Raw genomic sequence first — 24,306 nt, forward strand, 5'->3', positions numbered from 1 at the left:
GTTCTCCCAGAAGCTTAGAGATCTTATCTTTATGACAACTCCCATAAATCTTAAAAAATGATCATTAAATATTGATTTACTCAATTAATTATAAAAACTTTAGATGTCTAGTATTTGGTCATGTATACAATTTTAAAAAATACATCAACAGAAAACTTTCTGAATGTCACTAGACAATGAATTAGGCAAACCTTTATTGAAGCTTAAATTGTGGTACAGAAATACATTTCAACTGATTTAAGTTCAACACCATGAAGAGAGAAATTATGGCACCAAAATTTTCCCTCCTCTATCATACACACTAGGATTAATTTAGATTACTATTCAATCTATAGTTTTTATTTTTCTAGGCTTTGTTCCATACAAATTTGTGGAGTTTCTCAACATTAAATAGAAATCTTAAATCTATTGGGCTGGGGCAGGGATCAGACCTCAAGCCAATAAATGTTCATCAAATCTACTGGGACACTGTTCAAGAACAAAATCCACTTTGAGCATTGGTCCTCATAATAGCACCAAAACATTAGGTACTGTGCACTAATTACAGAATCGGACTGATCCATTGATTGAAAGCTTCTTCAATGAAGCTCTGAATCAACATGTTTAAAAGTCAAAAGTGTTCCAACCACTTGATTTCAAACCAAGTAGAATTTATGTTTAGAAACACTAAAAAAAAGTGTTTCATTTATAAATACGGAAGGAACAAAAACATCACTGCATCAATCCAGAAAGAATCAAAAATTGTTTGAGGACAAGAAAAAATACAAAATTGAGTCAACTTTGCTGTTTTCTCAGCTGCTTAAATAAATGTCCGTATTAGCAAATACAGCGAAAAGATGCCAACTCTTTTAAGCCTGTATTTCTAGTCATTTCCCATTGACCATTTTGGAATTTTGTATGTTATGTTTTATGGATAGCACTCTGCTTCACTATGTAGTATGTCTGAATAACCTGAACAGTCCTTGTTCATCACTTGATGTTACTCCATATGGAGAAAGAAAATACCAGTGAGAGGAACCGTCAGAACACTATCACATGCATCACAAAGTCACAGAACTTTTTAAGTCACAAAGATGGCAAAGACATCGATTCTGCTTTGAACGAAAGTTTATGGCATATCATTAATAGAAATTAGTGGAAATGGCTATGAAAGTAAAAGTTGAGGTGAATCATCTGAGCTGACTTAACTTGTTGAATCCAACACAACCTTTATCTTAAATCTCCTTGCTAACAAACTTAGTGATTATTTTTTTATACTACTACTTAGCAAGTTAATAAAGACATGGTACCCATGAGAAGCTAATCTCATTTAATGGGGGGCACAGAATGGCATACAGTTTCCATACAGTTCTGCCAATATTCCCTAGTATCAACCTACACCTTCTTCGCTAATCAACACCAGCTTATTCCAAAAGAGCTCATGGTAACGAAAAATGCCAAACTCCCTTGACCTTAAAAGAAAATTAAGCCCAGGGTCCACCCCCAACCCCGTTCCCCCTCTGGGGTAATAAGGTTAGTGTAAACCCACAGTGTAACAGTGTATTGCTTTATGGAGGGGGTGTGGTTGGGAGGGAGACACCATGGTGAGGAATGAATCAAAGTCACACTAGTATAGGAAGCAGTGAGATAGTAATACACAAAATGGATAACTGCAGTCATTTTCGTAGAGGACTCGACTCGTGGAAGAAGAACTTTGATTGGTGCTGCAAAAACATCTGTATGAAGTAGAAATTGGTTTCAATAACATTAGTAGAGAATATGTTCTAGAAAGTGGAGGTAACTGGATGCAAAATCCTGGTAGCAATTTAATAGAACAGTCCCAGATGGCTAGGCTGAGGCCAACACCTAATGAGGACGAAAGCCTTGTCTGTGGGGAATTTTGGATGATACCTGGAGAAATATTACACTGTGCATAAACCGAATTGAGTTGTTTTCACAAGTGTTGTAAAGTTTCATACAGTAAAAGGTTTTTTCTACATGCACTTCAATTTCACAGCAAGAGTGGCATAGGATACCTAAACACAGAAGAGAGCATTCATGCAAGATATCTAACTCCTTGATATAATAATGCATACAATTCAAAATGATTACACTATCATTACATCTAGGGCTTTCTGCAACTACAAGGTGGTGGTTATGGAAAGCAGGGCCCTTGGTATCAATATCTAAAAAGCAGCCACCACCTTCTTCTATGTGTGTTCTCTTTTTGCGTTTTTTCTTCATTTTTCTTAATCAACTCTGCTGTTGTTGCTGCTTCTTAGCAAAACTGGTAAAAACAAAATTGTAATCATTGAACATAGCGCTCTGGCAATCAAGACGTTTAAAACCTTCAATCTTCTGGGGTGAAGAAAGCACTGTGCGACATTTAGAACTCTGGGGAAAAAAATTAAAAAAAATTAAATTAACCATGAGTGCTTCCAATCTGCAGAAGTATTTTCAAACAAATCAGTCATGCAATAAATATTTAAGACTACTATTTTAGTCAAACTGTGGCACTGAAATATTTTAGCTGACTTCTTAGGGGTGGGAGGAAGTGGGGTACCTTATGTCCCCCGGTACCCCCCACCCCAAGGTCTATCAACAGGGAAAATAGGACAAGAGGAGCCCATGAACTGGGTTAGATATAAAAACAAGGACCAACAGAAGTCTAATGAAACACATAAAGCTTCTCATCTACCAAACACCTCAATTAGTAGTACCTCTGAATATATGACTGATTACGTGCCATCTCAGAATACATTTTATGACATGCCTCACTATCTTTATTTTCTGTAAGATTTTATTGTCGATAATAAAATACATTACCTGATTTACAAACAGGGTGGTCACAAATTTTCCTGGCTTGAAGACTTCCACAACTTTCCTGATCAGGTCATCATAGGAGGTCTGACTTAAGTTTGTTTCAAAGCTAACATAAGAAAATTCTGGTTCTGGAGTGATGTGAATAGTCCAATAAGTTCCCTTCGAGAAATAGTTTTGTATTAATAATGGAAAGGGCTTTAAATATTTCAATTATTTCAAATATTTCAAATTATTTCAAAATATTTCAATTATTAAGCAAGATATTCTTACTTACATCCGATTTCATTCCATTCATTGAATACCCACAAGGATTGAACAGTGTGGCATCAATGACAGAACCTGGTATCAGGTCACAAATTCCACTCTCCTAGAAAAAAGCCCAAAGACTGAATTAAAAACAAATCTGAAAAATAAATGGAGAATGAGTTAAAATATTTAGTCACCAAGCAGAATACAGAATTATTACTGAAAATGCTTACACGAGTGACATCCTTTGCAGTAACACCATCTTTCATGTAGAACTGGTCCATAACTGCTGGGTCAAGCTCACTCATCAGAATTTCCAGGGTTTGATCTGGCTGATTGATTACCCGACTCTCTGGGAAATCCAAAGTATACAAGTACCTATATAAAAGTACAAAATAGTTTCTAAAAATGACAACTCCAAGTTCAAAGTAAATCTTATGTAGAACAAAACTTCCATCAAATTGGGTCCAACATACCAACAATCAGAATTCATGCGTCCCATACAATATGCTGCTCCATCTGTTGAAGGAGAACGTAAAATAAATTTAATAGATCCATTCGATAGCAAGTAAGCAGGATCCCCCTCACCTTTTGAGAAAAAACTTTACTGGCTGTCATTTAGAGATGCACTTCAGCTAGTGAGTCAGTCTAAATGGTGCTGAGAAAACTATGGTTTACTCTCCCCTAAAACTCCATTAGGAAATGGAATTTGGCCACCCATTTATCTACTCTCGCAAGTAAAAAGTTATTTTATGTAATACGTCCTCCTGTCCATAGTGTTTCAAAGCCTCATTAAACACAGTAAATTAATAGTTGGTAGATATTTAAACTAAATTATACTCAGCACTCTTATTTATATAACTAGTACAATTTCATATTAGTAGATGAGATAAGAACAGTAGGATAGAAATCTGATTTTCTTTTTAAATCATTCCTGTGAACAACTTTGTGCCATGTTACTAAAATCATCTAGGTTTTCAGCCTCCTTTAGGATATGAGGGTGTTAGATTAGATAAACTTTACTTCCTTGTCCTTGAAGCTCAAAAAGGAAGGTCTATAAATAAAAGCTTAGCAAATGGATGGAAAAAATCTTGCCAATTTAGTTGAAGTGACACTATGCTCTCACTAAGTTGACCATTTTTAAGCTAGGTCAATTCCTATATAGAATGCTCAGAGTTTCTTAACATGGACCAGTGTCTTAGCATGGGTTTATGAGGTGACTGGGCATTTTTCTGGATGAAGGGATTACAGCCTTCATAACCACTAAGTTAGATATAAATGAGAGCAACTGCCTAGATGAAGATGAGCTCTCCCTCTGGCAGGTGATCAATTCCTTGATTCTTCCCCCATCATTTCAACAACACTTACACAACATACCCCCAAAATTGTAATCAGCTACAATGATATAGTTATCTTAACTATATAATGTGCTGCACTTGATACATAGGCGCACACGCGCGCGCACACACACACACACACACACACACGTATTTGAGAGAATATATCTTCTAACTTTAAGAAAGCAGGATTCAATTCTATTTAAACTTACTTGGGAAAATTGCATTAAGAAACTCTATTTCTTCCTGGAAATTCCGGTGTGGGTACCCTTGGTGAGAAGGCTTCATGAAATTCTTACGAGAATAAAAGAAGCTCTATAAAAAGACAGAGAGATAACTTCATACACTGAACTCTATCACCTTTCCTAAACCAATCAACTATTTTCTACATATACATATCAAAATCAAAACTATCTCCACAAATATTTTCCCCAATGACACCTAATATAGTGTTTTTCCTTTAATATACTTAATAGATGTGTAGTACTTTGCTGGCCGACAAACAAAAGCAAAGGCCACTGTGTCAAAGAGCAAGGTTTCAGACCAATACCCATGGGTTAGTGTTATACAGAGCAACTTTGTTTTTCAGCTGTGAATAGAATCTAAATAGAACATTAACCATGTAGATTGTTTCACTGAATTTCTAGAAACTAAAAAATGCCCAACTACTAACGATGGGTCATCACAACTGTAGAGACAAGGTACAATATTTATTTCTAGAGCAGAAGTTTCTTTTTCTTTGTTTTTTTTCTGTGCCATATCACGTGGCATCTGGGATCTTAGTTCCCCGACCAGGGAATTGAACCTGGAACCTTGGCAGTGCGAGCATGGAGTCCTAACCACCTGACGTCAAGGGAATTCCCTAGAGCAGGAGTTTTCATTTTTTTTTAAAAATTAATTTATTTTGGGCTTCCCTGGTGGCGCAGTGGTTGAGAGTCCACCTGCCGATGCAGGGGACACGGGTTCGTGCCCCGGTCTGGGAAGATCCCACATGCTGTGGAGGGGCTGGGCCCGTGAGCCATGGCCGCTGAGCCTGCGCGCCCAGAGCCTGTGCTCTGCAACAGGAGAGGCCACAAGAGTGAGAGGCCCGCGTACCGCAAAAAAAAAAAAAAAAAAAAAAAAAAAAATCAATTTGTTTTATTTAGTTTTTTGGCTGTGTTGGGTCTTCGTTGCTGTGCGTGGGCTTTCTCTAGTTGTGGCAAGCAGGGGCTACTCTTCATTGCGGTGCGCAGGCTTCTCATCACGGTGGCTTCTCTTGTTGCGGAGCATGGGCTCTAGAGCGCAGGCTCAGTAGTTGTGGCGCACGGGCTTAGCTGCTCCATGGCGTGTGGGATCCTCCTGGACCAGGGCTCGAACCTGTGTCCCCTGCATTGGCAAGTGGATTCTTAACCACTGCGCCACCAGGGAGTCCCTAATCTGAGCTTTATAACAGGCATGTAAGCAAAAATTTCGTGGCAGAACATGTGTATGTTTAGTTTCAAAAGAGCCAGTGATCCAAAAATTAAGAACATATTGCTAAATTTAGATCTTCTTAAAAGGGTCAATAATTAACAAAAACTGTTTTAGGTCCTAATGACAGCTATCCTTTGCCATAGTTAAGTAAATTATTAAAATTCAACATTTGCTTATCAGAACAATTATACCCTAAGTATAAATTCTGATAGCATTCAAGAATTAACTGACTATTGCTCTTTAACATAATCAATTCTTTATTATGAAGACTGGATGATTTTTCTTGCTTTTCTTTTTCTTAGTTTCTCTACCATTCATAGTAATAATATTAAGGAATTAACTACTGAAAGTGTCTGGTTTTCTTTTCTCCCATTTGAGTTTTATCCCAACTCATTCTCTGGTTCCTCCATATTTTTTGCTATTAATGAGCAACAGGCACTCTTTCTCCCCATGTTGTGAACGTCTTTACCCATTAAAACTGAACAAGTATACAAATTTATTTACCAGGCACATCACCGGACCCTAATATTTATGCCCCACCCCACAAAAGGATAAATATTTTTTGATTACTTACTTGAATTGAGTCAAACCCACTGTAATCCCTAGCAAGTTTCAACAGGGGAACCAGTGCTTTCAGCAAGAGGGTGGTACCACATGTCTTCAAAATGAAACGTCTCTTGGAGACAAACATGCTACTCTCACTGCAGTTTAAAAAAAAGTCACAATATTATAACAATGTTTATGTACTACTGAGATGCTTAATCTACTGTTGCACTGTCATTTACAATGTAAATTTTTGGCTAATAATTTTAAATGTTAAGATCTCAAGGAGGCAAATAATGTACTGTAGTATTCTTCCTCTTTTATTATATAAAAATCAGTGTAGGGTTCTAGGACCCCACAGAAACAGAACTTAAATTAGGTATAAAGCATATTAACTCTCTTACACAAACTCTCTTTTAGTAGTCAACTTTCCTCCTCACCTAACCTAACCTAACCTAACCTAGGACACTAAATTCATACTTTACCTCATCTTGACCTGCTCACTCTTGTGTACTTCTGTAACTATCTCATTACTTTTCATTAGATAATAAGCTCTATGAGGAAAGGAATGTTTGTTTTTACTCACCATTATATCCCTAGGATCTGGCACATAATAATCATTTGATAAACATCTGTATATGCCAAGCACAAGCTTTGTAAAAAGCAGGCACCATGTTCAATACAATAGCCCCAAGGCCCATTATAATATTATTATAAGAATTCAATATAGTATCTTTGTACCTATAAAAAGGTTGCACGGCTTTCTTCTCTTACATACAGCAATCCTATTTGTATGATGAAGCTAATTTTCACTTTACCTGAAGTTCTGAGAGAGGCATATACTAAAAAGGAAGACCTGTATCAGGGACTGTGGTCAAGGGAACAGTGCCAGTCTATCCTCCCCTCCTTCACAGACATTTCCTGCTAACCTCAAGGAGGTAGTAAAGATGGCAACCATCTTGAAGAGCTATTAGGTAAGACTTCAAAAACCTACTGCCTAGGGACATTGGAAGTAAACATTTTATTTTACACCATATTTTAAAAAATAAGATGAAAACAATTATAGAACTAAGATCCAGAAAAATGATTTGCTATTCCATGTAAAGTATGATTCAGACTGAAATTGGTTAACCAACACTTGCTTTACAGGACTTACCTGAGTACATAAGCTTCCTGCTTGTCAGTTTTTGTCACACTTATGATTGAACATTGCACATCCTTCAAAAGTATGTCCCACTCGGATCTATTATTTAACCAAAAAGAGGATGATTAATTCATAACAGTACTCTCATAAAAATTACAAAGGTCTCAAAGGTTTCCAATGATTTAAGATCACATTTTATATTTGTTGTCACATTATTGTTCCAGCTTCTCTTATGAATACCAACATTTAGTTTTGTTTCAAAATAATTTATATTGGGGCTTCCCTGGTGGCGCAGTGGTTGAGAGTCCGCTAGCCGATGCAGGGGACACGGGTTCGTGCCCCGGTCCGGGAAGATCCCACATGCCATGGAGCGGCTGGGCCCGTGAGCCATGGCCGCTGAGCCTGTGCGTCCGGAGCCTGTGCTCCGCGACAGGAGAGGCCACAACAGAGGCCCGTGTACCGCAAAAAAAAATGTAATAATAATAAAAAAATAAAAAATATATATTGACATACCCACCAAATAAGATGGATACAGGGGCTTCCCTGGTGGCGCAGTGGTTGAGAGTCCGCCTGCCGATGCAGGGGACACGGGTTCGTGCCCCGGTCTGGGAAGATCCCACATGCCGCAGAGCGGCTGGGCCCGTGAGCCATGGCCGCTGAGCCTGCGCGTCCGGAGCCTGTGCTCCGCAACGGGAGAGGCCACAACAGTGAGAGGCCCGCGTACAGCAAAAAAAAAAAAAAAAAAGATGGATACATTTTGCTATAGTGTGTAAAAAACAAAAAAGCAAACCAAAACCCAGAAAATTATACTACATATTTGCAATTTATTAAGAAAAAGACAAATGGGGGGGAGGGACAAATGGACAAAATAATGTAAATAGGCCATGTACAGAGGAAATACCAAAGGCCAATAAACCAAGGGAAAACATTACCTTTCACTAAGTGATTAAAGAAATACAAGTTAAAATGAGATACTTTTTTCCCCTATCAAATTCTGATTTTTGGGGGGGCGGGGCGGGGCGGTGCACCGCACAGCACATGGGATCTTAGTTCTCCGACCAGGGGTCAAACCTGCGCCCCGCCCTGCACTGGAAGTGCAGATTCTTAACCACTGGGCTGCCAGGGAAGTCCCTCAAATTCTGATTTTTAACCTTACTATATGAATTACAATTAAAAAGCAACATTTCCTTCACCAATTAGATTGGCAAAGAGATTTAAACGTTTGACAGCAAAAGTAAGCTGGTACTCTCACACAGTTTTGCTACTATTTTCTTCTATCAAATTGGCAGCTAATCACAATGCCCAGTGCTGTTTAAAGGTCTAGAAGCATTGTCAAAAAAACCCCCAAAATGCCTTTGGCTGACAATTCAATAGTACAAGCATACCCGTAAGATCTTGGGAATACTGTTACACTCTATCTAATGTGATGACAAAATGCCCATTTCAACAAAGTTGAAAGGCAGTGAGGCAGTAGACAGCAAAAAGGAAGTCATGGGCTAGTCTTAATCTACCCAACTGAGACCTAAGGTAGTGCTTCCTCTTCAGTGTGACCACTATAAAGAGAAGGTTAACATAAAATATTCCCACAGGACAGCTTAAAATGGCCAGATTAAAGGCTAGAAATATGTTTTAAGCCTCTTAGTATTTGGCAACTCACTCTTGCACACCCAAGAAAATGGCACATTAAACTTTTCTTTTCCAGTTAAGACCTTGTGAGAGAGCTCCTCGACAGCACAGCCAGCAGACATAGGTGTGCTTCTCCTTCTGTAGCAAAGGCAAACATACCACCAACCACTCCTGCTAGCATCCCGTGCCTGTTTCATCACTTTTCTAAAAGAAAATGTTATTGGCCCAATGGGCTATTGGATGACCAGTCCCAAGGCAGTAGTAATCCCTCCCACTGGTAGATTAAATGGAACACTACTCAGACCCATCTGAAAACTTAAATGATTTAGCCTCGCTAATGATTAATTATAAAGCCTATTTGCCCATAACTTTATCAAGCAACTTTTTTTTTGACAAAGCAACTTTTAAAAAGAGCTAACAATTACTCTTTTTAAAAGGTGCTAATGATTGTTTATCTAAAGAAGAAAATACATATTAGACTTGGCCATGTTTTTGCAGTTTGTTTCAAATTTTAAAAATGGTTCAATCTGTTGTTTAGGGAAGGAAAAACAGTTGCAATTAAGACCCAGTTCTGAGTTAATACAAATTTATAGATTGTCTTAGGTACTGAAGTAGTAGCTTTCAGTTTCGTATTTCTAAGATTCAAGGTCACTAAATGTGCAAATATTCCAGAACCCACAATATTTCAATTCTACAAAGAATATGCCTTCATGCAAAAAGGAATAACCAGAACTAAAGGAAAACATGAGGCTCTTATTGAAGCTATTGCTTTTCTGCTTTGTGACATTTCTTACAATTACCCCTGGGCTTGGTTTAATAAAACCTACCTCACATGACTGATAAGAATAAATTACATAATGCATACAAAATTTACCTACTAGATAATAAGAATTCAAATACTGAATATGAACGTAAATAATAAAAATACCCACTATAAACATTAGAAGCATTAAGTAAAATTCTGGAGCACAGGGATCTCTTTAGAGATCTAATTCAGATCTTCCAATAATGCTACTGGCTAATGTCATTACCTACTGACTTCCCACTAGAATTAAGCACTCCTGCAAATATTCTCTTCTATCCACAGGACATAACATAAATAGTGAATAGAACTGAAAAGGGGTGATTAAAGTTAACTACCCTCCCCCAGTTTTATTCAGATATAGTTGACATACAGTTTCAGGTGCCCATCATCATAGTGATTTCACTTATGTGTACTGCAAAATGACTACTGCAATAAGTTTAGTTAGCTTTCATTACCTCACATAAATACAATTTTTTTAAAAAAGGCATTAAAAGAAAAAAAATTTTTCGGTGTGTTGAGAACTCAGGGTTTATTCTCTTAACATTTTCTTCACATATCATACAGCAGTGTTAACTATAGGATGTTAAGACTTAAACGTGTTCTGTGGCTGAGCGAGATATAGTATAACAAGAACTCTTCCTCTCTTGTATAGCTTTTTTTTCTGGACTTAGAAGCTGTCTTGCTTTTTCATTTGCTTCTGTTTTCTACACACTTATCCAAATTTATCCTCAGATGTTCCCCCAAATGTCTCCTCTTTCAACGTTTCTTTTAAGTGGTTCTTGGCCAAGAATAGGGTGCTAAGACTTAGCTAGTCAGAAGTTCTATGCTTGTTTAGTGGACCTCTCTCTATCTAGGCTGTTTCACTGGGGAACTCCGTGTTTTTTTGCTGTTGTTCTTTCCTGGGTAGGTCAGATTACCCAAATATTCGGTTCTCTTGCCTGGAACATATTAAGATTTCTGGTAGGTAAAAGAGCTGATAAAGGGCTAGGGATCTCACACTCAGTATAAACTTTTTATTCTGTTTTCAGTTTAGTGATTTTACCCCTCAACTGTACCTGCTTCCCTTACTTCAGAAAGATCCTGTTTTACTCTCTCCAAAGAGTAAACTATTATCTAATCTTCAGATCTCCAGGGATCCCCCCCTTCTCATCTGACACATTATATGATAAAGACACAATGAGGGACTTCCCTGGTGGCGCAGTGGTTAAGAATCTGCCTGCCAATGCAGGGGACACGGGTTTGAGCCCTGGTCTGGTAAGATCCCACATGCCGCAGAGCAACTAAGCCTGTGCGCCACAACTACTGAAGCCCTTGTGCCTAGAGCCTGTGCTCTGCAACAATGAGAAGCCTGCGCACTGCAATGAAGAGTAAACCCGCGGCTCACTGCAATTACAGAAAGCCCGCGGGCAGCAACAAAGACCCAAGGCAGCCACACACACACACACACACAAAAGACACAATGAGAAGAATAATTAAAGCAAATAAAGTGTACATTGACAGATATATAGATAACTAATTCACCCAAATCAAGCCACCTGAGAGTGAACAAGAACCTTATAATTATGCTGAAACAACAGGTGCAAACTTTGACTGTTCTGGATACTGCTGAATGGATTTCACTCTACCTAGAACCTCTGTCCCCACCTCCCTTCCTCCAGCTCAAGCCACCCCACTACCCCCACCAGATCAAATCTGCCATTAAAATGTTTTAAAACTCAGAAGGCTTACCTAAGTGCCTTAGTTGTATGGCTATTTTGGTATTCATGTTAATCCCACCAGAATCATTCCACGTAGTTAGGGATTGAATGTTTTACTGTTTCCATCCTCAGTGCCTAGGCCAGTTCACAGCAGGCCCTAAAATATTTGTTGCATCTGGCAATAATTTTGATTAGATCTTACAAACTTGCTAAAAAATCCAAGAGCCTTAAATTTAAAAAATCTAAACTGCTACATGATCCCATTCAGTTTTTTAAATTTGTCACCATAACAATTCAGGTATTTAGAGGGTGAGTTCTTAAAAAGAAAAAATAAAAGATTCATTTAACAGAATTATTCTGTTAATGAGCTACAGATATATCTCCCACTTGAAATGCTATCTTAACCTGCATAAATGAAGCTTAGTCATTTCACTGTCCAGTATCTTAGCTGTTATAGAACCCATTCATTATAATGAACCTAGAGGTGGACTATCTGCTCAATTATTTTTTCTGCATCACACTCCTCTTTCTGTGAATCTGACACAAAATGTTAAAACTTTTGGTTTGTCCCACCAGGATCTGTTCATTTTCAGTCTCAATATTTTCTCTGTTGTTCACACTGGGCAATTCCTACTGATCTGTTTTCAAGTTCACTCACTCTTCTGTCATCTCCATTCTACTAAATAAAGCCCACTCAGTAAACTTTTTATTCCAGTAGTTATTTTTTAGTTCCATCTTCTATTTCTCTGCTAAGACTTCTAAGTGTTCTCCTTACTTCTTATAGAGTGGTTATGATAGATGCTTTTAAATTTTGATCTGCATCACCTAGAGGCTGGAGTCTATTGATTGTCTTCCTTTGAAAGAATTTCCTGGTCATTTATTTGTATGTCGAGTAATTTATGATCGCATCCTGGACATCACACTATATGATTTTACATCTCCTTTAAATCCTATGGAGCATGCAGATTTTAAAGAACTGTGTTAGGGGACTTCCCTGGTGGTGCAGTGGTTAAGAATCCGCCTGCCAATGCAGGGGACATGGGTTTGATCCCTGGTCTGGGAAGATCCTGCATGCCATGAAGCATCTAAGCCCATGAACCACAACTACTGAGCCTACGCTCTAGAGCCCGCGAGCCACAACCACTGAAGCCCATGCGCCTAGTCTGTGCTCTGTAACAAGAGAAGCCACCAATGAGAAGCCCGTGCACCACAACGAGGACCCAACGCAGCCAAAAAAAAGAAAAGAAAAGTGCTAGCAGACAGTTGAAATGGTTAAGTTCAGTCTTGTTCTTATCCAACTTCTATGGGTTATGTTACGACTTCAGAGTTATTAAAGCCATTGCTATGGAATTCTGAGCTGGCCTGCATATGTGCCACCCAGTGGCCAATCTGTCAGTTTTCAAAGCCTTTGATACACTGTTTAGGGTCAGATCCACACATGAGCAGCTAAGGAGTGTTCATATAAATCATTAAGGGATCACCTTCTTCACCTCTTTCTCTCCATACTCTCCACAGCAACTTCTGGCTCAAGGGGTTGGGGGGGTGTTGCGGGGGGGGGGTGCTGGGGTGGTAGTGAAGATGGCCTGCTTCTTGGTCCTCTGGCTAGAAAGCCAAGGCTTTAGTTTCCCCACTCTACAGCAGTCTGCTACAGGACTGCCTGAGCCGTGGCAGGAAAGAATAGAAAAAAAGCAAAGCAATACGAAAATAAAAAAGGGATTTTCCCCACTCTCTCTAACCCAAAGGGGCCCCCTTCCCTTCCTTCTTTGCATTCCAGAAAAAGTCCTCTCTCAGCTCAGTTTGTGTGCAGTTCCAGGTTTCTGGCAGCTTTTGAGACCACCCCAGGAGATACCAGAGAAAAAAAGAAACAAACTCACGGCTATTTCAGTGATATTTTGAGTTTTGGCTTCCTTCTCCAATTCACCTAACATTTACTTTTCAGAGTTCTCAGATAGCTGCTCCATGCATTCTGTCCAGGTTTTTAAGTTGCATTTAGTGAGAATAGAGTGTGCTTATTCCATCTTGATGGAACAAGGATGCTCTTGCACTCATTCATCACTGTTAATAAATTCTACAACCAAACTCTTCCTCACCTAATAGAAACCTTCAAGTAGGATTTTTCAAAGTCACAGTATGAAAGGAATTGCTTTAAAACACCCTAAGCCAAACACAGTTGAACAGTCTATCAACCAAGTGATTACAAAAACACAATCTTAGGAGAACTGTTGGCTCAAAAAACTAATATATCAAAGGGCAGGAAAGATGCAACAGAGATACAGAATTGAAGAAGTTAATACAATGCCATACATGAACACAAAGAGGAAGGAGAAAACCAAACAGCTGAGAATTTCAGCAAATTATTAATATCACATTTCTGAGGGGAAAATAAGCCTCCTTTTGTAAATAAAGCTTTTTTTGGATCCTAGCCACACCCAGATCATGATAAATATCCCAAATAGTATGCTCTTTACAAATGACAGTACATGTATTGAATGATCTTAGTCACTATGCCAGAAAAGTAAAACATTAATGGCATGCCATATTTTATATTATAAATTTTCTTAAAGAGTCTGTGGTCTAATAAAAATAGAACAAACTGGGGTGTTAACATGGGAAAAGAGGCAATTAAAATGACAAGAGACTTCTGTGTCATCTGATTCAATAATACTTGTAATGGCTAACTGAGTACTTTTTTTTTTTTTTGGCCACACCACACGGCTTGTGGAATCTTAGTTCCCCGACCAGGGACTGAACTGGGCAACCGCAGTGAAAGCGTCTAGTCCCAACTACTGGACCGCTAGGGAATTCCCCTGGCTACACTCTTTAATGTAAAAATTTAAGAAGTAAACACCTCAGGTCAAATGACCTTTAACAAAAGTGCAAGACTAATTGGGAAGAGAGTCTCTTGAGCAAATGGTGTTGAGAAAACTGGATCTGCACACAAAAGAATGAAATTAGATACTTACTTTACACCATATAACTCAAAATGGATTTAAACACCTAAATTAACAGACTTCCCTGGTGGTCCAGTGGCTAAGACTCCTCGCTCCCAATGCAGGGGGCCTGGGGGTTCGATCCCAGGTCAGGGAACTAGATCCCACATGCCACAACTAAGAGTTCGCATGCTGCTGCAACTAAAGATCCGACATACAGCAACGAAGATCCCCCGTGCCGCAACTAAGACCCAGCACAGCCAAATAAATAAATAAATAAATATATATATATTTAAAAAATGTTAAACACCTAAATTAAGACACAAAACACCTATAAGAAAACATAGGGAAAAACTTTAGGGCATTGGATTTGGCAAAGCCTTCTATGGAGCTACATAAAACTTAACTTTTATGTATCATAGGAAAACACTCAGAGTGAAAAGGCAGAATTGGAAAAATATTTGCAAACCATACACCTTACAAGAGATTAATATCCAGAATAAATAAAGAACTCCAACAACAAAAACAAATAACCCAATTTAAAAGTAGGCAAAGACTTAGACAATTCTCCAAAAACAAAGATACACAAATGGCCCACAAGCATGTAAAAAGATGCTCAACATCACTATTCATGAGAGAAACGCCAATCACATTCTTGATACCACCTCACACCCATCAGAATGTCTGCTATTTAAAAGGAAAAATAAAATAACAAGTGTTGGCAAGAATGTGGAGAAATTTTAACACTTATGCACTATTGGTGAAAATGTTAAATGGTGCAGCCATTATGGAAAACAGTATGGACATTCCTCAAAAATTTAAAAATAGAATTTACCACATGATCCAGCAATTCTACTTCTGGGTATATATACAAATAATACAAAACAGGATCTGGAAGAAACACTTGCACATCCATGTTCACTGTTACTCACAACTGTCAAGAGAAGGAGGCAACCCAAATGTCCATCAAGGGATTAATGGATAAAGACAATGTGGTATAATATATAAAATGGATTATGTGGTCTTAAAGGAAATCCTATCACATGCTTCAACATGGATGAATCTAAGAATTTTATGCTAAGTGAAATACGCCAGTCGCAAAAGGATGAATACTGTAGGTTTCCACTTAAATGAGGTAATCAATACATTCATATGAAGCATCTAAAGTAGTCAAAATCAAAGAAAGGTGATTGCTAAGGGCTGGGGGAAGAAGGGAGGGGAAATTAGTGTTTAATGGGTAGTTTGTTTTGCAAAATGGAAAAGTTCTACAGATCTGTTGCACAACAATGTAAACACACTGAATACTGCTTAATTGTACACTTTGTTAGACTTTTTAAAAAATCAAGTAAAAGAAGTAAATGATGGAGGGAACAGAATGCTGCAAGCAGGTGGAAGAAACCCTTTAGAGCAGAGTTTCACTCTTATCACTTAGATTCTACCCTCAGATACTGTAGGTCAGATACTCTGCAGATGGTGCCTGGAAACCTGCATTTACTTAAAAGGCCTCCATGTGATTAGATTCCTCTAGTGGATTTCTTCCTTTAAGCAAAAATCACTGGTTTCAGGGCTATCAGGTAATTTACCCCAAAAGCCACCCAACTGAACTATTTGAAGCTTCCCTGAACTGTGACCTTAGCTAATAGCTTGACTTACCTGTTTCAGAGACTCTCCTTATCACATTGCTTTCAGGCCTCAACACCACATCCAAGGCAGTAGTCCTAGCAATGGTAGTCTGAGTCAAACCCGTCCCAGAACATGAGATTATTCTTTAGCAAAGCCTAGGCTGACCAGCATTTAATTCAGATTGTCCAGAGAAATAAGTTGTTATCTTTTGTTCAAAGAAATCAACCCAGAATGCACTGTTAATTATCATCAGAGTACTAATGTCTCCACCTCAAACTTTACCTAAAAACTAAATGAGTATAATTACTGCTACATTCATTTGATTGTTACTTTCAGTGTGTGCCTCTCAAAGAAAGGGGGTTTAAAGACAGCAGTTCAAACTTTTCTGAAACTGCTGTGAGGAGTGTGATAAGCAGCTTAATTCAGTAAGAAGCTTTTCACTCTGAAACATGTACGCTAAAAGGTTTTTTGGCAATGGGTTGTAAATTCCTTAAATGTAAATTATTGATATTGCAATATGGTGCAGTCATTTAGTCAAGTAAGGCATGAGTTCTGGGAAAGTTAATGCTGAGGTGTAGTTTACTATTTTTGCAACTGCCCCCAGTCCTTTACTGAAGATTTTATTTTAGCTTACAAATTTGAGTGAAGGAAAGAATGAATAGCAGAACATGCCACTAGTCCTAAATGTCTTTTCCAATATTAAAATTATAGATGGTAGTTTTCATCTAACCTTCCCACAACTATTAACACCTCTAACCTTCCCACAATTAGTAAAATATTTATTCTCTTCACCTCCATCCACTACAATTTCCCATGTGAACCTACCTCATTACTAAGAATATATAGCTCAGGTCTGAGATGAATTCTAAAGCAAAAAGGAAAGCCAATTTTAGAGTCCTGAAAGATCAGATCAAACTATCTTTCCTCACCAAAATTTCTTATTTTCTAACATACTTCCTCCCCATAGCTGCCATTTCTTATAAAAAGGCTTTTGTTTGGTCCAAGATTTTAGTCTGGCAATTCTAAGACATTATGGAAATAGACATAAATGGTCTATTTCTATTCAATATCATTTGAAATCTCAAAAATTCAGTAGGGAAAACTGCAGGTTAAACCTAATATACTACTCCCTCTTTTTATATTTCAACTTTAATTACTGTGTGAAATAAGTCAGTTTTAGAAGACATCATCTGTTCCTTATTCATTTGGATGTCTGGACTACTGCTTTTCTCCAACATATTGTTAACCAGTATTATTTAACCCAAGCCATACCAGAAAAAAATAAAACAAAATCTATATAATGTGCCCCTTTTGTCTCCCTTGAGAAATTAGTTAAAAAAAAAAAAAAGATTCTCAGTATTATGTCATTTGTTCAGATTACACTGAAGGTAAATGCTACAATTCTACTAAACGGCCTACAGGAGAGTGGGAAATGTTTAACAGAAAGTGGGTTCCAGGGAATTAACTCCCTGGCCGTCCAGTGGTTAGGACTACGCACTCTCACTGCCAATGGCACGGGTTCCATCCCTGGATGGGGAACTAAGATCCCACAAGCTGCGCAGTGCTGCCACCCCCCAAAAAAGAAAGAGAGTGGGTTCCAGCTTGACTTGGAGTTAAAGCTTGGAAAGATGGGCCAACTTTGCTTCATGTGCTTTCTATTCCCTCATACCATATTAAAATATCAATTCCAGATGGATTGCAGATCTAAATATGAAAAGTAAAACAAAGTTTAGAGGGAAAAAATAACATCTTCGTTACCTCAGGATGAGCAAAGATACCTTAAATAGGATACAAAACCACTAACCATTAAAGGTGAAAACACTGATAAATGGGACTACATTAAAATTATGAACTTTTGTTTCTAAAGCTATCATTAATAAAATGAAAAAGGAAACCAGAGGGTATAAAATATTTGTAATACACATACTGGACAGATAATTCATCCATAATATATAAAGAACTCCTGCAAACTGAAAAATGATCCCAAAAGAAAAACAGGCTGACTTGAACAAGCATTTCACAAAAGATAGCCAAATGGTGAATAAAGATATGAAAGGATGCTCAACTCCATTACTCTGAAGGGAAACACATAGACCACTATATACCCACAATAATAACTAAAATTAAAAAGACAATACAAGTGTTGGATGAAGATATGGAGCAACCAGCATTCTTATGCTGACTACATGCACACCCTATGACTTAGCAATTCCATTCCTAGGTATGTGTGTATTTAACAGGAAAGCATACATATTGCTCACTAAAAGACACTTACACTAGTGTTCACAGCCATATATTTGTATTAGCAAACTGGAAATCACTCAAATACCCGTATTAACAATAGATTTGATAAACTGTGGCATATGGACACAAAATACAACATTGAGTATGAACTAAAAAACCTCAAACATAATGCTGAACAAAGGAGGCATAATGCATACTAAATGACTCCATGTTACATATAAAATGGGGAAAACTAATCTATGGTGTGTCAGAAATCAGGATAGTGGTTCCCTTAGGTGGAGAGGGGAATAGGTTATAATTGGAAGGAGGTACAGGGGGATTTCTGGCTAGTTACATTCCTTAGATTTGAGCGCTGTTTACATGAATGTGATAAATTTGTGAAAATCAGAGATGTACTTATGAGTATTTATTTATTTAGGCTGTGCCGGCTCTCAGTTGCGGCACCTGGCATCTTCGTTTCAGCGTGCGGGATATTTTTGCTGCAGTTCCCCAACCAGGGACTGAACTTGGGCCCTCTGCATTGGGAGCACGGACTCTTACCCACTGGACCACCAGAGAAGCCCATGATTCTCTTAACTTTTGTGTTATGCTTCAATAAAAAGCTCAAAAAACCCAAAATATCTGTATTCAGAAGATATGCTGTTTTACTATTAGTCAGATTTTTCATATCATATTGTTTTATTTTGGCAGATTACCACTTTCTCCAGCTCTGCTGGAATATTTCCTTCAAAATGGCCCTATGGGCTTTTTTTCTCTTGGTTCATGTCTGTGGAATAATTTTCATGTCACAAATTCTTCAAACCCCACACGGCTTCCAATTAAGTATTTTTTTTGGATCCTTATACCTGATTATAGCAGAATCTTTTCTATAAAACTATTTCAGCAGCTTTTCAAATTCTCCAAATTCATATTCATCGTTGTTACTGTACAAAGAATTTGGGGACATATAGTACTCTAAACTTCAAATTCATTTGAATCTTTTCATTTACATTAAATCCACAAGATTCTTGACATACACGTATACCTGGAAAACTATCACAAAACACTGACCGCATGCACCACCCCTAAAAGGTCCCTCATGCCTCTCCATAATCTACCCTTCCCCCTTAACTCCATCCTCAGGCAACCACTGATCTGCCTGTGAGATTCTTATGAATTTTCTGGTTTTACAGACATGAAATCTTACAGTATAGTACTTCTTGTGAGGCTTATTATTTTTTCTCCAGCACAATTATTTGTTGCATGTATCAATAACAGTTCATCTCTTTTTTTTTTATTACTGAGGAGTATTCTATCGTATGAATAATCATAATTTGTTTATCTATTTGCTTGTTAATAGAGACCTGTTTTCAGTTTGGGGGCTATTGAAAAATAAAGCTGTTATGAATACATTCATGTAAAAGTCTTTGTATGGACACATTTCCTGTTCACTTGGGCAGATACATGAGTGGACTAGACTGGTTGGATCATACGACAGATGTATTAACTTATTAAGAAACTGCCAAACCATTTTCCAAAGTGGATATACTGTTTTCCATTCCCATCTGCAGTGCATGAAAATTCTGATTCCTTCACAGCTTGTCAGGGGTCTGATATCAAAATTATACAAACCCCAAAAGGAACTGTGATGTGTATTCCCTTTCTGTTAACTATTAGAATGTATGAAGAAGGTTGGAATTATTTCTTTCTTGAATGTTAGAACACTCCAGTATAACCATCTGGGCCTAGATTTATATTCATGGGATGATTAATGATTAATTCAATTCATGCAATGGTTATAGGACTATTAAGATTTTCTGTTTCTTCTTGCATCAGTGTGGAAAAGTATTTTTCTAGGAATTTTCCCATAATATCCTTGTTATCTTTTAATCAATAGTGATGCCCTCTTAGGACATCTTAACCCTTTCCATAACCTTAAGTTTTATGTTTTATAAACAGTGTAGTTAAGTTGTTAACTGTATTCCAGTCTGTTAGTTAATGTCTTTTGACTATGACTTTTGTCTATTTGCATTTCGGCAGTATTACTGAGGTTGGAGATGTGAGGTAAGGACAAGGAAGGATTTTCTAGCTTCCAAACTTTTATATCATTAAAACAAGAACAAAGCTACTAAAGACTGATTATTCCATGGAAGAATTAAGGTTTAACTTCATTAAGCAATCCAAAACTCACCATCTCCTCTACTTGAATAAAAATACATCAACTTGGTACAGCACCCTTTAATGTTAAGTATCTGATATACTTTCTCCTCCAGCCTGGCTTGCTTTAAGAAAAGAAAAAAAGATTCTGTCCTTAAGGGTAAAGAATCAAATATAAAGATGTTAACACTTATGGTTACTATTTGTCAGTCAGTTTTTAAGTACTATGTATGTATTAAGCCACTTAATCCTCACAATTACCCTATGAGGTAGGTACCATTATTTTCTCCATTTTAGAGACATGGAAATATCAAACAGCTAGCTATTAGATGATATTTGAATTCAAATCTAGACATGCCATAGGTCATGCACGAACCATCTTATTATGCATTACTCTTCTGGATGACGGATAACTCTTCTGTGGTCTCTAGGGCCTGCACCTCACCTCCTCGGAGACCAGAAGCCAGTGATTTTCTCTGGCCAGGCCATTGATTTTAGGTGATGTATCAAGCATGTATTGTTTTTCAGGTACTTTTTTTTAAACCTCCGAATAAATAACCTAACCAGTTGATCTCTGCCTGAGAGGTCACTGAAAAATGTTCCTCGAAGGTTACCAACGGACATCTCTGTTAAATCCAATAGATGTTTCAACAGCATTAATGTGCTAAACTCTAACAGTGACCTAACAAATTTTAAGTGTCTACAAAACGTATGGCACTAAATCACGAATTCAACAAAACTGAACATCCTGTCCTTGAAGGTATAACTTTTGCCATCATTTTAAGATCCACACTGAAGCAGTAAAACAATTTCAGCTGATTAAAGTACAAAAGCGGTTCTCAAACATTTAAAGAAAGCAAGTTGCCCATTTATAAGCCTTTCTCCTCCTTGATTCAGGGAACTCTTAACCAAAAAAGCCCAAGCTTAAATTCTGGCATTTTTGCCCAAGAACTCGGGGAAGAAACACTCCCTTCCCTTTATTAAGAACGTGTGCTTACAAATAAAGCTTCAACCCATTTAAAGAGCCAGAGCAGAAAATTTTGTTATTCATTTTATAAAACTGTTCTTACTCATTAGTTCTTCCTGACAACATTTTCTAGATAATCCCATCACAATCGTTTTACCAAAGGCGTATTACCAACACCAGGGAGCTTTCCCATCTGTGAAATGGAGGAAATACTAAGCTTCCCCATATTTTGTAAGTAACTGCTTCCTATAAACATAAAGTGCTTAGAGTAAAGGGCTATATTAAGACATTTTTAAGTGTCGCACAAAGCTTGAAAAATGAAACCGGTCACACTTTAGCTAACGCGATGCTCTTCTACAGGAGATTCCTTCAACATACATCGCCTTAAAGTCCCGGCAGCACGTGTCCGCCTGGATTCCCTTCTCCAGTTGCTTTTTGTCAGAGAAGGCGGCGAGCGCAGCCAACATTCCTGAAACGCCCATTGGCCCACACCCCGGGGCCAGGCTCCCGGTAGGGCCAACGAGCTCATTGGTCGTCGCCTCTCAATGAAGCGGCCGCGCCGGCTCCGCCGCCGCCGCACGGCCACTCTAGCTAGCTGCACTTGTGCGCGGAGAAGCCTAGAAAGCCGAGGGGTGCTTAGCGAGCCCAGCCGGGGGGAGCCGGCCCAGCCACCCCAGGGGTCGCCTGCGCCCTCGTCTGCGATTGGATCAAGGCCACTACAAGACCTCTCCTTTTCTGCGCGATCGCCCAGCTCTCTCGCGTGACTGCCCGGGGTGGGAGGCTGGGGCCCCAGATTCCTTTGCTGGATTAGGCATTAAAGGTATTATGTCCGAGCTCGGACGGGCCTCTAGCCCGTGAATATAGGCAAGCCTCACTCTACCCCGCACCTCGCCCGGACCCCGCCGACTCGGTAACAGGTTACACAACCCAAGGTCAAGAGAGTCGGGAGCAAGCCTCGGTGGGCTCTCCGGGCCGCCCCGAAAAGGCTTTGGTGCAGAGCACGTTAGGGCGGCGGTGGGGCCCAGCCACTGCGACACAGCTGCTCCCGCCCAATCCCCGCCGCCCGGGCGCCACATGCTGCCAGCGCCGACCGCGGGCGGGAGGCCTGCTCGTCAGCCCCTCGGCCCGGCCCCCTCCTCCCGCAGCACGCGGAGAGAACGAGTCGGACTCCGGTCCCGCTCCCTCCCACCTCCATTCCCGAGGCAGACACGCCCGAATTAGCGCCTGACTAAGCCCGCCGAGCCACACCTGCTGGGAGGGAGCCCGCGCAGCCCCCACCCCCGGGCACCTCACCCGGGGCCCCGAACCGCCAACTCCCGCGGAGGGGGAGGTAAGTTGGGAGGCGAGGGCCGCCGAACCACCCCGAGCGGCGCCGCCCGCTGCCCCGCACGCCGCGCGGGGGACGTTACCTGAGCACGCGGCGGCGCCGGCCTTCTCCCCTCCCCCCGGGCAGCGCCCGGCCCTGCAACGGTGGCGGGAGAAGCCGGCTCGGGCCGCGCGTGGACCTGGCCGCTCCCGCCAGCGCCGGGGCCGCCCTCCACGGCCGCCCAAACGACCCCCGCCCGCGAACCTGCCCTCACCTGAAGGCTGCGGGAATCCAGCCCCCCGCCCCCCAGCCTGGGGCTGGTGCCTCCCTGGCGGCGACAGCCCCCAGACCCGACTGTGGGCGAGAGCCCCGAGCACCCACCTTGGGATGGTGCGAAGATCCCCAGATCCTTGGTTTGCGTCGGGTTGCTGCCTGGAGAACCAAACCTCCAGCAGCTTCTCGGTCCCTTCGAAAAAATGTGCAGCTTCCATCACCGTGAGACTAGCGAACAACCAACAACCACAGAAAATCAACTAAATTAAATCTCTTCTCCCGCCGCCGCCGCCGCCGCTGCGGATTGTTCCAGCTGTGTTACTAAAGTTCAGGTTCCTTTTTTGCTATAATTTTATATTAACTTTTTTAAAAAAGGGTTAATAAAATTTTCCCGGCTTCTTTTTTTGTGTGTGTGTGTGAGCGAAAGTTGAACGTGAGTCTGTTGGAAATAGAGGCAGATACAGCTCAGTCTCTTGTAGTCCGCTGTTTCCCCGTTAGAGAGAGTAGAGCGAGCGCTAGCTAATGTCGCCGGCCATACTGTGGGAGCGAGGCCGCTGCGTGAGCACCGAAATTATATACCCCATCTGCCCGAAAAGCCAGGAAGTGACGCAGAGTCCCGCCCCTGCGGCTCATTGCTCCAGCCTCCTGTCAATCACCAACCACCCAGTTGCGGCTGGCTGGCCGCCCGCCTGCAAGAAGCGCGGGGAGCTGGCTCCCTCGCTGCGGTGCGGGTTCGGGCTGGCAGCTGGGCGGGAGACGGCGGTCTGTTGTTCGGCTGGGGACTACAAACCTGGGGTCGAATGCGGAGTGGGTGGGAGAGCGGGGACAGAGTGAGGAAAGGCTGTGTAGCCCTGCGTAAAACAACTGGTTATCGGGGAATATGGGTGGGTCCTCTGGAGGGTTGGCGGGGTTCGGTGGGGGCGGTGGCCACTGCTGGGCTGGCGTGGGGGCTTTGATCCTGTGCACTTCGTCGCGATTGTCGAGGTACTCGGCCATTCTCTCAAGTAAGCTTCCCCAAGGCGAACGAAGCCAGGCATTAAAACTCAACATTGGTCCGTGACGCACATGTTGCCAAGGGTCGGATTAGAAGGCGCTTTAATTCTGCTCTCGCTTTAGCTGATGTGCGAATGAACGCAGTTCTCGACCGGTTTACACAATAGCCAGAAGCGTTGTCT

At 40.3% G+C, this 24,306-nt stretch overlaps 1 protein-coding gene across 1 annotated transcript; it reads right to left on the reverse strand.

Moving 5' to 3' along the window:
- Window positions 1-373: 373 nt before the first annotated feature.
- On the reverse strand, window positions 374-23,665 carry AMD1 (adenosylmethionine decarboxylase 1). Its single transcript, XM_082634128.1, has 9 exons — window positions 23,240-23,665; window positions 7,537-7,623; window positions 6,412-6,538; window positions 4,598-4,700; window positions 3,525-3,567; window positions 3,282-3,426; window positions 3,077-3,169; window positions 2,806-2,961; window positions 374-2,373 (listed from the first exon to the last, which is right to left on the reverse strand). Exons 1-9 carry the CDS (start codon window positions 23,347-23,349, stop codon window positions 2,233-2,235), a joined length of 1,005 nt encoding a protein of 334 aa, XP_082490254.1. The 5' UTR covers window positions 23,350-23,665; the 3' UTR covers window positions 374-2,232.
- Between the last annotated feature and the right edge of the window lie 641 nt (window positions 23,666-24,306).

The sequence above is a fragment of the Mesoplodon mirus genome (assembly GCF_964341445.2).
Source record: "Mesoplodon mirus genome assembly, chromosome: 10".
NCBI lineage: Eukaryota > Metazoa > Chordata > Mammalia > Artiodactyla > Ziphiidae > Mesoplodon > Mesoplodon mirus.

What these genes read in the sequence shown, in the direction of transcription:
- AMD1 (XM_082634128.1), bottom strand. Translation starts at nt 23,349, where the DNA reads ATGGAAGCTGCACATTTTTTCGAAGGGACCGAGAAGCTGCTGGAGGTT. An exon ending in GTGGGTTTGACTCAATTCAA is followed by an intron (nt 4,701 to 6,411) that starts GTAAGTAATCAA and finishes GTCTTTTTATAG; the next exon opens with AGCTTCTTTTATTCTCGTAA. An exon ending in CGCATGAATTCTGATTGTTG is followed by an intron (nt 3,427 to 3,524) that starts GTATGTTGGACC and finishes ACTTTTATATAG; the next exon opens with GTACTTGTATACTTTGGATT.